At 40.6% G+C, this 14,132-nt stretch overlaps 1 protein-coding gene across 1 annotated transcript in view; it reads left to right on the top strand.

Annotated features, from left to right (window-relative positions):
• CNGB3 (cyclic nucleotide gated channel subunit beta 3) overlaps positions 1-10,411 on the top strand; it is a 118,780-nt gene extending 108,369 nt beyond the window's left edge. The window contains exon 19 of the mRNA XM_075213753.1: positions 9,062-10,411. Within this exon, the coding sequence (XP_075069854.1) occupies positions 9,062-9,358 (297 nt within the window). The 3' untranslated portion in view covers positions 9,359-10,411. The remainder of the gene's footprint in view (positions 1-9,061) is intronic.
• The last annotated feature ends 3,721 nt before the right edge of the window (positions 10,412-14,132 follow it).

Below are 14,132 nucleotides of genomic sequence, written 5' to 3'. Positions count from 1 at the left end.
TTTTTACTACATGTTTTTTCCATCTCTTTCATTTGTAAATTTTTTTAAAAAATTGCTGAGGCCTTAGGCTTTGTGTAGTTATTTCTTAAAAAGGTTAAATTTTCTTTACCATTATCTTCTGTGGAGTGCTGCAAACCCTATCAATACATACTTTTTGTGTGTGTGTGTTTTTGTTTCTTGCTGTTTTTCATATCTTTCCTGTCTGACATGAACAAAAGACCTTGGACCTGAGTCACTAAGGAACGTATCTGCCAGTTTTGTGCATATCGTTCGCAAAAATCACTCTGCACATGCTCAGAACCGGCCATACACAACAGAACGCAGCCACGTGGAAGTTATCTTCAAACGCAAAGACACTTGCTACAGCCCACGATTTAGGAGAGTGAATGGGGTGAGGAATGGGTGGATTTACATAGGCAGTAAACAGTGTTATTATTATTATAGTAGATTTGTAAGGCCCCTCAGTGCTCTTCAGCGCCTTACAGTAGGTAACACGATATATACATAAAACAAGTACATACAAGGCAGACAAAATAAATGCAAACATGAAATCAAAGGGTATAAGCTCATTGAAGAGCTTATATTCTAAGTGGAAGAGGGCACAGCTGAAACAAGAGGAGCTAGTGTGACTAAGAGTGTATAATGGGATACCTGTGACGGTGCATTATTGGGAATAGAATCATCAGGGGTAAGTAAAGCTTTAAAAAAAAGAGATGGTTTTTAGAGAACGTCTAAAGATATGAAGGCCGTGTGAAAGCCTTGTAGACGCGAATGAGAGGTGATTACCAGAGGCAAGACGAGGTGCAGGTCAGAGGTAGATCTAAGAGGGCAGTATTTGATATGTGATTTGAGATATATGCAGGGTTGATGTTGTTGAGGGCTTTGTAGGTAAAGGTGAGTAATTTGAATTGGATTCTGGAGGACACAGGGAGCCAGTGTAAAGATTTGCAAAGTGGTGCAGCAGCTGTGGAGCCGTGAGAGAGGAAGAGCAGCCTTTATGATGGATTGAAGTGCGGATATATTGGTGTCGGGAATGCTGGATAGCAAAGGTTTGCAGTAGTCAAGACGAGAGATGATGAAGAATGGATAAGAGTTTTGGTAGCATGTTGAGTAAGAAAAGGGCGTATTCTGGCAATTTTTTTTTAGGTAGGAATCAATAGGACTGGGAGAGTGTCTGGATGTGAGGAATAAAGCAGAGGGCGGAGTCAAGTGTGACACCAAGGCAGCTGGCTTGGGTAACTGAGGAAATTGTGGTGTTATTGACAGTGAGGGCATTCCCTTGCAGAACGTCATTTCAGGAGCACGCAGAAGTAAGCTGGTTTTCTGACGTATCTCTTGCTCCAACTACAGGGCTAGTATAAGTCCAGAATACTAGTTATGACGGCTGAGTATGCAATGCTAAAACAAGTGCTTGCAATCAGGAGCAACTGTAAAAATGTCTGTTATTTACAGAAAACATTAAGAACATCCTAATAAATAAATAAATGTTTTTTAAGAAAAAAAACAAAATAAAACATTTTTTAAAAATGTGCATGTATAATCGTAAATGACTATAATATTGACATGTAACATTGATTGAATACATATATTTTTTTTCTGTACGTTCTTTTGAGATTTTAAATTCCACATAGGTATTGTACGTATCCTGTAGTGTCTGGTCTAACAGAGCAGAGTAAACCTGCACCTGTCGTCATCACCCCACATATCGTGAGATCCATTCCTTGTTGACTTTGGGAGAATGCAGAGTTACATGCAGATAAAACAAACGCATGCGCTCAGTATGTGTGCCTTAATGACTTAGGCCGCTAGTGTTCTGGATTATAATTACGTACGTTACATACGTTAAAAGTAGAATCAAAAAGACAAAAAATTGAGGCATATTTCAGAAATACAAATAACGTAAGGACAAAAAGCAGCAAAAAATGCAATAACTCTCATGTTTGCTTTTACAATCCGCATGTGTCTGAAAACTTCCTGTCTTCCACGCTTCGAATATCTACTATATAAACGCCTAGTGGCGTGTGTGAAAAAAAAAAAAACAAGCTGCAGCACCACCTGCTGGGCAGAGTTATACACTGACCTATATATTTCTTGAAGGAGAAGTGACAGTTGGGAGTGGTTGGTGGTTGCCGGGGGTGACAGTGGGGAGTTTTTAACACCTTAAGTAGCTTGATGAAGGATGTAGCGATGAAGATGAAGGATGAGGTGATGGAGAAAAATTATGAGGTGGTGACATGTGGACAAAACCACGTTAAAAAAGGGCGCTTGCGTCGGGAAGTAATGCTCTTCCCCTGAGGAGGCCTGGGCTAGGCCCAAATGCATGACAAGAACCTTTTTAACACCTTAAGTAGCTTGATTTGACTAGAATGCATGAGTATCATGCACGGGTTAACTTGTAAAATAATATGCAGGGACCAGTCTAGTGCCTGGAGGTTGTTGTGCTTGTTGCCGGAGCCGTAGCTAGAGATTTCGGCGCCCTGGGAGAGATAGACCACTGGTACCTTTCCCACTACCACCACCAATTTTGGCATCTAGTAAATGCTGCCTCCCAAGATGTGCACTGCTGGAAAAATACTGTGGAGGTAGGATGGGGAGGACACCAAGCCTTTTAGAAGTACTAGATGAATCTCCAACCCTGTACAATTCTCTCCTACCTGCTGTTCTTGTAGTTAGACCACATGAGCTACTGCTGACATTTTAAGCTCACTTGCTGCTTGGACGGATCCTGGAATGTTGGGTTCCTCTTTGGAAAAGAGATAGTTATTATTCACCTCCTGGAAAGTGGAACAGTGAGTGAACAATCTAGGACTCCCTCCACCTTGACCAGCCGGACATTAAATCAGTAGCTTTTGTTATTTAATAAACAGACCCCCTTCCACCCAATCCGCCCCAGAAGTTAATTGATAGCATTCCCATTTAAAAAATATGCCTATTTCCCCCATATAGCCCTGACATTAAATTAATAGCATCCATATTTAATAATTAGGTCTCCTTCCCCCTGACCAGCACAACATTAAATTAATAGTGTTTACATTTAAAAAATAAGCCTCTTTCCTCCCAACCAGCCCCGACATTAAATTAATAATAGCATTCTTATTTATTGCATAGATCTATTTCCCCACTTCCCCTGACATTAAATTAATAGTATTCCAATTTAATAAGTCAACATATTCCCCCGCTACCAGCAACACCAACAGTAAATTAATAACAATCCCATTTAATAAACAGACATAGTCCAACTCCTACCCCAACCCCACTTCCGCCATACCTTACATTAAATTAATAACAGCGCTTGTAAAGGGCTAGGTATTTAATAAAAAGGCCTATTTAACCACAAGTCCCAAAATCAAATTAATAGCTTACAAATTCCCCCAACATTTAATAGAGACTATTAATGCCAATGAAGACATCCTCTTCTTTTGAATATATTACTGATTTATTTTTTTATAGTTATACTTAATTACTTATGTTTTGTGGTATTTATGTGGCATATATTTTTGGCAAACAAAGAAAAATCCCCATTCTCCATTCTTCCAACCCGCAGTCCCTTGAATCCCCCCCTTGTTCTCTTCTGTCCCCTCTAATCTCTTATTTTCATCCCCTCCATTTTCTCCATCCCCCCCTTCTCACCAGCCCCCTCTACCTTGTTTTCTACAGCCCCCCCAGCCCCTGTTTTATCCACCCCCCTTCTCCCCAACCCCCTCTCCCCTGTTTTCTACAGCAACCTCTAACCACTGTTTTATCCACCCCCACTTCTCTCCAACCCCCTCTCCCCTCTGTTTTCTCCATCCCCCTCTACCTTTTTTTCTACAGCCCCCCCAAACCACTATTTTATCCACCCCCCCTTCTCTCCAACCCCCTCTCCCCTATTATACCCCTCTCCCCTATTATACTGCAGCCTCGACCCAGGTTGAGGCTTCAGTATGAATGACTCCAGGTATAATTGACCCGGGACTTTTGGTGGGTTAATTCCCGGGTCCGACCCAGGTCCCCCGCACTATGAACAGTGAGACCCGGGTTTTTCAACCCCGGTCTAACCGACTAGTGTAAAAAAGTAAAGACAAAAAAAATGGATGAAAAAAAGTTGAATTTTAAAAAAAGAATAAAGAAGTCCTCTTAATACCTCCACGCTGACTGTCCGGCAGATTACATGAAGAAATTACGTTATTCCTATTGGCCAGGGAGAATATTATGCCTTTAAAGCGGCAATAGTGCACCCTACGCCTGGATTACTTTATACAGACATAGGGTCCGCTATTGCTGTCAGTGCAGGCGCGGTATACAGCGTGCTGCTTAGTGCAGAGGTCTCATGGGACTGTGACATAATCTCGCAGGATCACGAGGCCTCCTCACTGACCAGCACGCTGCGCTGACACCCGCACTGACAGCAGGGTAAGAAGAAAGAAGAGGAGCCGCCCAGAGGCTGCATTGAAGAGGACCAGGTAAGTGTCTATATATGGGGGGAGTGAAGGTCATACACTGGGGCTGAGGGGAAGGGGGGAGGGGGCCTTTACAAATTACCGGGGGCCTCTTAGCCCAGGGGCCAGAGCTTTCCTGTATAACAATCCTCTCACAATACAACATCTTGGAAGTGGATTAGTGGCAAGAGAAATGTCACATTATTGCGGACCTGATGTTATTAGAGGGATAGTGGCATCCAAAAATATTTGAAATTTAACAGATCAGACAAAGACGTGGAAAACACAGCTCTGTAAGTTTGCCCAGAACCTTCACAGAGGAATAATATAAACAAACACATTTCCTCTGTTCTAGATGCAATTAAGCAAATCATTTTTTAAGATTAGTGCTGTGAGAGTTTCAGGATTTCATAAAGAGGTAAACGGGTTGTGATAGTTTCGTGAGGGTAAAACTATATTATATTACCATATACCTTTTCAATTATGACTTATTTATTAATTGTAAATCTAGTTATTGTTGCCTAAAGGATTTCTGGTGGCTTGTGAAATTTTAATGGGAAAGAAATGTATGTATAATAAGTTGCATCCATTTAACATAAAAAGGCCCAGAACATTGTAAAAAGTAGAGTTCTGGAGAAAAAAAATGCTTTGTCATTTTCTTTTCTAACAGACTCCTCTAGGCCAGTGACCGGTTTCAATTTTTTAATATTAACTCTGCCAGTTTCCTGGAGATTTTTAGCCAGGGGCTGAACATACACAGCATGCCTAATATTACCTCACAGACTTCAGCTGACAAGACATCTAGAACTTTGCCAAAGCAGCTACACCACAAGATAGAGATATCAAAGTTTGCTCCCTGCTAGAATATTAATACAAAACAAATTTGTCATGTCCATAACAAATAGATGAGATAAAATGTGATGGCAGATAGATAGAGGGAGGGGGGGCATAGCAATATGTAGACAACGAAAACATTTCATAGCAAGAAAAATGTAATAATAATTCTCTGGACAGCAATATACTGTGGTACCAGCAAGAACTTCCTAGGAAGAATTATTGTAAACAAAAAAAAACGTAACTAAATTAGGCAAATCTGATTGTTATTAACATTACTGAAATGGTGATGCCTCACTATAGTGTTTCCTAGCATTAAACCTCTGTTGTGATGACTGACTGGGCAGATAATAAATCATTGGTAGGTTAATTGGCTGCTATCAAAATTGACCCTAGTCTCTCCCTCTCTGTCTATCTCCCTGTCTGTCTCCCTCTCTCTGTCTCTGTCTGTGTTTCAGTGTGTCTATATTAGGGAATTTAGACTGTAAGCTCCAATGGGGCAGGGACTGATGTGAATGAGTTCTCTGTACAGCGCTGCGGAATTAGTGGCGCTATATAAATAAATGATGATGATGATGATATAGCTAAAGTGTATAGTATCTCTATAAATAAAGTACTAATACCTAAACTACATAACCCATTGAAAAAGACCAGCACCACCCTCCTGAGATGGCGTCACAGCTTTTCGCAGCTTAATAAAACACCTAATGCTGCTGTCACCATACAGGTATATGGGGACAGCTGTAGGTGCCGGTAATTAGGTTAATCCCAGACAAATCTCTGATTTTTCAGTGTTAACCCTTTGTTGAATAAGAAAAAGTGGCGAAAAGGCTTTTTTTGGTCCCATTGTGACAATAAACGGCTGATGCCCCCCTTCCTTATCACCCAACTCCCTGTTCCCTTGAAATAAAGACATGCCCCCTGGTACCTACAGGCCCTGGAGATCCTACCCCCCTTTACCTTGGCTTCTTACAGGACCCCCCCATAAGGGTGGTATCGAGCATTTCAAATTGGGGTATCCCCATGACCATCACATGCGCCCCCCCATGGCCGCTGACTGCAGTGCTTCTCTGCCTTGCTGTGCCTCGTCTGCAAGTAAAACGCATGTTAACATACATACAACTTATTACCCCTCTGGCGGGGGAGGGTGAGAATTCTAAAAGCAAATTCTCTTGTATACTCATGGGTTCCCTTATTTACACCTCACTAATCCCTTCTGTCCCAGCCTACTTTTCCCTCCCTCCTCTCATTGGTTTTCCCTTACTCAGCTCCCCCTCTGTTTTACCCCTGTTATTCCTAACCCCCTTCCCCTTTACCCTCCCCTAAATCTCCCACCCTCTCCCATCTCCTAATTCATGCCGGTCAGGCCCAGCCTCAACGTTTATCGTCCTTTTAGTTCTAATTAGACCTCTGTTTCCTTAATAGTCTAGATCATGGTTGTCCACCCTGCGGCCCGTGGGGCGCATGCGGCCCAGCATGCCTGTAAATGTGGCCCAGCAGGAGTTTTGGTTGTGGCAAGGGAGCAGCGCTGGAAAAAAAAATCCTGCAAAAAAAAATAAAAATACTTACCTTGCGGTCACGTCAGCTGGCGCTCCGGCTCCCTCCCTGGTCTCCTCCTCCGTGTGATGCTCGCAGTGAATGTCGGGGGTGACGTCATCACACCCGACATCCATTGCGTAGCGCAGCACAGAGGAGTCACCCGCGTGAATTATCAGCAGCAGTGAAAGATTATCCAGTATCTTATTGTTGTTACTCTGAATTTGGACTTTCTGCACAATGCAGTTATGAACTAGCTGTGTTGCCTGTATGTATCTAATATAAATATTAAGAGATGATTGTATTTTTAATATTTTTAACCATTTTAAATGTGCAGTGCTGAGTAGGGTGAAAATATCACCCACTGTTACCCTCATCGGAGGCTGCTCCATGAGCCATTTTTCCCGCCACCCTATCTTTAAATCTCTGTAGATTTCTATTAGTCCTCCTGATGCTCCTATATCGGTGACCATTTCAAACTGGTCAATATAAAAAATGATTCATGGGTGCAGAAAGAGAGGAAAAAAAAGTTTTTGGCATTTAATTCCTCGAACCCCACTAAGGGGCAGATGCAGGTAAGTTAAATTGTAGCTGGTAATGGGACTACTGCTTTAATCATGATTCTGCAATAAGTTTCCTAACTCTTACTAACTTCATTTCCAAGTAAGTTTAATATGTTAACTATGTTTTCTATGGTTTTTTCGATGATCAGCTATTGTTAGGGTTAGTGTATTTTATGTGTGGCCCAAACAAACTCGTCGTCTTCCAATGTGGGCCAGGGAAGCTAAAAGGTTGGACACCCCTGGTCTAGATGGAGAAGTCTATCAGGGCAGACAGTGATGACATTTATGAGAGCCAGAGATGTTGTATCATAATAATTACAATGTGTTATAATAATTATATTCTGTGAAACTAAATAGTAAGAGAAGGATAGAGAGATGCTTTGGATCCAAAACAGTAACATTCCCTCCAATTAGGGTCTTTATTTAGTTTGTTGGAACAAAAGTATTTTTTAGTCTACATTTTATAGGGCTTTTTGTAATTGGGGGTCAATTTATTAAAACTTCTAACTTGCAATGATAACAAAATACGGTATTTCAGCATGAGTCCCTCCAATGCCAAAACCTCCAACAATTACAAGAGAGTCCCCTATGGACGAACGCAATTAAATAATGACAGTGTGGCACTCGAGCTTGCACTTACCTGAAAGAGTTAACATAGGGTTTAGACTCGACCAATAATGTGGAGGGGAGGGTCTTGTGTCTTTGTATAGTATGCTGCACTTCCTGGTTTGAGTCACTCTGCTGGCAAAATCTCGCCCACCCACGCTAATATAAGTATGTTATCAAGGCTGGTGGGTTTTTAGTCAAAACCAACGATATGGCTTAGATACAGGTAGTGGGGAGGAAGGCACTGCGCTCAGCGGCTGATATATACGGCTCTATCGTGATTGGCCGCAGGTATCTGTCCCCTTTCGATGCAATGGTAACTCTTGTCCCTTCAGTGGAGAGGGGCCTCACCCGGCTCAGTGAGGGAGGGTGAGTGAGTAGCGAGGTGAGTGCAGTTTACTCTGACACCAGGTTAGGGCTGGCCAAGCAGTTGGGGTCATGAGAGGAGTGGGTGGACTTAAGGCGGTACGCCATGTCCACGCTTGGTTGGGTATCGCTGGAGCTGATCCGCAGTGCTCTTTCTCCGCCACCAAGATAATTAGGTTATAATAAAATACTTTAATTTGCCATTTTATCCAGGTCTCTGTGTCTTTATTTTATATAAGTTGGTTATTTTATGTAAGGTATGGTGAAGGTGATGAAGGGCATACACAGTGAACTATTTAATAAATACATATTTTTTTTTTTTAAATAAATGTTTTTGTTGAAAATATCCATATACTTCTTTATGTACTAGGTTACTGGGAAAACTGTTTTTCATATTTATTTCTATTGCAAAATCTAAGGCATGAGCCTCTGCTTAACTGTCTGCTTTATAACATATTTCAGTATAATGACTGAGATTTATTTGTGGCAGAAGTCATATTCTGACTTTGATGTTACTGAAGGAGAGGGCTTGTATTTCCATGGCTTATTACTCTGCAGTCACTTGGGTAATTTGTACCTCTGCCCTGATGTACTGTAGCCGAGACAGACGCTTATAACAAGAACATCTGAAGCCTTTCGCTGTGATCTGTGACACATACATATGTTTACCTGTGACAGTACACCATTATTTGTTGCCTATTTTAGTACAAATAAATGCATGTTCTCTCTTCTGTAAAGGGAAAACCAGAGCTTGGCACTTCAGGGATGAAAACGAACCAGAGTGAAATGCCCTTAAATCAAGAAGGACCGGAGAAAAGTAATGAAATGAAAGAGGTACAAGAGCCCTCCAAGCAAGCGACGGCCAGTCAGGGAGATGAAGGGAAGACGTCTAATGTGGCTTCATCAAAGAGAGACGTCCACACGGACGAGTCCTACGTTATAACAATGTCTCGCTCAACCAAGGCTGGAGAAGGCGAACTGCTCACTGTGGAAGTCAGAGAATCGGTAAAGAAAGATAAGAGCCTGAAAGATTGAGTGGTTTCTCACTTCAAGACACGGCATTATCAAAGTATAGTTGTATATCAGTGAATAAAATTTATTATTAGTATTTATTGACAGTGACAGAATATTTTGCATTATACAAGTGGGGAGTACATACTATATGTTGAGATACTTACACTGAAAATTACATTTTCAAACAAGCATAAATGCTTATTAGCTCATATGGGGGTAGCTGGTTTGCCAACTCTGAAATTAAAACCAAGCAACCACTTAATGAAAAACAAGCCCAAAACAAGCCCAAACCAATCCTAAAAAGCCCCCAAAAAAGCCCAACCTACAGGGGCTCTCCATTTAGAAAACCTTTATAAACACAAGAGGACACATTTATACACTGATATGGCAAATGAAAAAGCAAATGCTGTAATTTAGGACATTGGTACAGCGATCATGTGTCTGTCACAGCACTTATCTCAGTAGGTTGCTGTAGATCCGTCTTCCTGTGATTTATTCCACGTCCTCCTCTGACTCCGCCCACCCACAAAGCACCACTTCATTGGAGGAATTCTCTGCACAACCCGCCCACAATAAAAAAAAAAACTGAATGCACCAATCACAAAATGGTAACAGAGAAAAAAAAACAAAAAAAAACGATTATGCAGCCTGAGGACTTAGAGAACGTGTCCAAGCCCAAAAACAAGCTACCCGCGGCAGTGAATAAAAAACCACAACTTCACAAAAAAAGAAGCCCAATTCCGCTTGTTATAAGCGGAATTGGCAACTATGGGGGGTAGATTTATCAAACCTTCTAAACAGAAAAAGTGGAGGTGTTGCCCATAGCAACCAATCAGATTCTATCATTTTCTCGCATGTACTAGATAAATGACAGCTAGAATCTGATTGGTTGCTATGGGCAACACCTCCACTTTTCCATTTTAGGTTTGATAAACCTACTCCCTGACTTATAATCTAAACATATGAGACACGAGCACTATTTCAAACTAGCGGAGTAAAAAATCAGTTCCATATAGCTGATGTTTCCTCATTTCTTTAAAGAGTTGGGTTTTAAGATATGCTAAATTAGAACTATGCAGTGTTTTCATTATTAATAAAGTTATTGTGATTATGCTTATCTTTTGGTTGTGTTTTATAGTAACATGAAGTTTTTGATCCATACTAAAGTTTTTATAGACTCCAGTGTCAACAGTGACATTAAAAGCTATACGAGGATATTACTTTCTAGTATTTACTAAATTACAAAGCTTGTATGTAATATGTGAAAAATCATCCAGTAATGAATATACCATTCATCTTAATGAGCAAGATGAGTCCTTGAATACTATTATATAAACATGAATTATTACTATAAACAGCTAAATGTTCATGCAATTTTAAAATAGTATATACATCAAAATATCTTAGTAATATAATATAGCAATATAGATAGGTATGTTATAGTGTGTAACTTTGTTTTAAATATTTTTCTGCTTGTCAGAAAAAAATGTCCCTGGTATGTATTTTGATGTATTCAGCAGCTGAAGTGTTTTTTGTTTAAAATACAATTACTGTTCTGTCCCAAAGTAATGCTGCTGCTTACACAAGGTCATTTCTAATGGCAGGAACGGATAAAAGCTTATATGTGATTGATACTCTTTATGTTCTGTCCATGTATTTCCATCTGCGTCATTACTTTTCATTATATTCCATAGGACACATTATAAGCTGCATTTATATTGTAATGAAAATGCAACATACAGAAGAAGTCAAAATGACACAGTTATAATGAGTAACCAGAGAAGCTCCATTGTGTGTTATATCTAGGGCTCATTTACTAACAGAATATGCAGATGGGCAGCAGTTAATTATTTGCAAATGCACGTATTTTATCAACGTAGCGCATACATAGGTGCACTCCTAGGTCCTGGTCTAGGAAGTGTCACTGTAACATGTAGGCCTAAATGGATTTGACCATGGTGGACAAAGCCAGGGGGCGATCTAGACTTTCCTTTTAGGGGGGAGGGGAAGGATGGTTTATCGATTAACCCCGACCCATTCCCCTCTCCAGTCTCAACTCTTGTAGGCACTGTGCATTAATATGCTATGTGTCATACAAATTAATTCTGTGCCCCCTTCATCACACTGCTGCCCTCCTGCTACCCTCCTGTCACACTGCTGTCTACTTATCACACTGTGCCCTCCTATCACAGAGTGCCCCCTTATCAATAATGTGCCCTGCCATCACACTGTGCTCCCTTTTCACACTGTGCTCTCCTATCACAGAATGCCTCCATATCACACTGTGCCCCTTTATCATACTGTGCCCTGCTATCACACTGTGCCCTCCTATTACAGAGTGCTCACTTATCACATGGTCCCTACTTGTCACACTGTGCCCCCTTATCATATTGTGCCCACATATCACACAGTGCCGGAGAAGGACCGCAGTGAAAGTGCTCAGCAGCACTGATCGCGCCGGGGGCGCCCCCGCCCCCAACCGATCAATACTGCTGCTGAGCACTTTCAAGGGCCCCCTGGATGCCATAGGCCCCTGGGCTGTAGCCCAGTTAGCCCTATGGTTAATCCGGCCCTGCACAGCACTTGCACATTTTTCAGAAATTATATTTTCTGTATTAAGAATATAAATTATTGTAAGAAAATTAAAGTATATTTTACATTATCTGTGTTTGTTTCCATGCAAAAGCAGTGCAAATGCACTTTTGTGACGTCACATGACTTCTTTTCGGCAAATAAACCTGTTTTATGGTTGACATGGGCAGTGACGTAACTGCAGATGGAGTAAAGGGGCCACTCCCCCTCCAAGGCCCCTGTAACCCCTCTCTGCTCTCAAAGTGCAGACTGGAGGCCACTTCTGAGAGTCATGAACGTGAATGCTGAGAAGAGGCCCACACAATGCTCTTTTGAGAGAGGGTATCAACAGACCTCTACACAATTTGTACTTTCAGGTGTGTTTTCAGCATGTTATGGGAGGAGTTATATGGAGAGGGGACCTCAGACATGGCTTGGGATTACACACAAAAATAAGTTTTTGTTCAAGAAAGGATTGAAAAAGGTGTATTTAGGTGGCCATTTCATGTTTTTACAGGTCCCAGGAGTTTTTCCTCTCTGCAATAAGTCTTATCGTTTCAGTAGGACAAATTTTCCACCTTTGTGGAAGATCACATTGCTGGACAGATATTGACAATGTAAATAAAAGTGTAAACACATAAAATCGATGCATATAATAAAGGCCATGGCAATGTTACGTCACACTCATGATTAATTAGACATAAGTGAAACTAAAAAAAGTGCTATTTTAAGAGAAAAATGTAAAAGTTTAAATTAATGACAAGCCTGTTCCTAGTGTGGTACTGTGGAAATGTGGTCTTTAAAGTGACTTTTTCTGCCCAGTTATAGCCTTTTACGGTGGATCTGTGAACCCTGTGAACTAGGCACATACAGGGTCAGTACCGAGCACCAAAAGGTCCTTACAACTGCCAGTTTGAAATACGGTGAATAAAGTTAAGTTAAGTTAAGTTCACCGTCAATGAAAGATAAGTTCTCAGTTACATTATCTGTGGAACACATGATAGTAGCTCAAACAATGGCAAATACCAAGACTGGGCTATGGATAAATATGCAGATCTTCTTTCCAATTAAATCAGAAAAAAATAAGTTTTCTGCTTCAATACAGATGTTGCTCTGTTCGACATCCATTACAGATGCATTAAGATATATTTGTGTAACTTAGAGTAGCCCTAAGACTGGATATATTTTGTAAATGTGCCGTTAAGGGAACTCTCTGCAGGGAAATGGCAATTGCTTGTCTACATCCTTAATCTCCATTATGTGAAGCACTGAGAATTATCCTCTGTATAACACAGATGAACTAGGATATTTGTTAGAAATTTGCAAAATCTTGGTTTTCTGTTTTTCTGTTGCTCGTTTTTGGTAAGAGCAATAACCATTGTCTCCATTACTTGTTTCATTAAATGTATCCATACATGTACTGCACCTAATACCGCAGTTTAACATATCAGAGTCAGCACTGGCTAGCACATAATACTCAGCAATGACCAGCATTACACAGCAATGATGGCATTCTATAGCCCAATATTGACCATCATATTACAGGTTATGGGGCCTTTTATTCAGAATACTTGGGACAGTAGGTTTTTATTGTAACTTGGATGCACCATGCGTAAAATATATTCAATTAAATTTTAATAAATACCCCTATTTTACCACACTGGCCCTGTCCTTCCTATCTTAAGTAAAAATTTTAGCGCTGCTCCTCACAGTGACTATTGACACTGTGTGAACATGCATGTGTGTAATACAATTTTAGCAAAACAATAACAATTATTAACTTTGTTTTCTTTCTGATTTTTGGAATTTTCGGGATTCCGGGTCTCCAGATAAGACTTCCCATACCTGTATACCTTAACAGACCAGCGTTACCTGGAATATATTTACCACTGTGTTATTTACATTACATTTGCCTTTGGTTCTTTGTTAATGTTTTCCAGTGTTTCACTTAGTTGTAAACATGTTTCTGGTTATCAGTAAATGCCCCCGGGGGTATTAGGCAGTTGACCTGCTTTTTGGTTAAGATACAATTACAGTTGTGTCCCATAGTAGTATTACTGCTTACACAAGGTCATTTCAAATGGCACAAACAGATAAAAGCTGGTATGAGATTGATTTTCTTTGTGTTCTGTCCCTGTATTTCCATTTGTGTCGTTATTCTTAATTTTATGACATAGGACACATTATACGCTGCATTTATATTTTAATTAGAATGCAACAAGCA

This window comes from Mixophyes fleayi, chromosome 5 (assembly GCF_038048845.1).
Source record: "Mixophyes fleayi isolate aMixFle1 chromosome 5, aMixFle1.hap1, whole genome shotgun sequence".
Taxonomy (NCBI): Eukaryota; Metazoa; Chordata; class Amphibia; order Anura; family Limnodynastidae; genus Mixophyes; species Mixophyes fleayi.
The sequence above is the reverse complement of the archived record's forward strand: the minus strand, read 5'-3'. Positions and strand labels throughout refer to the sequence as shown.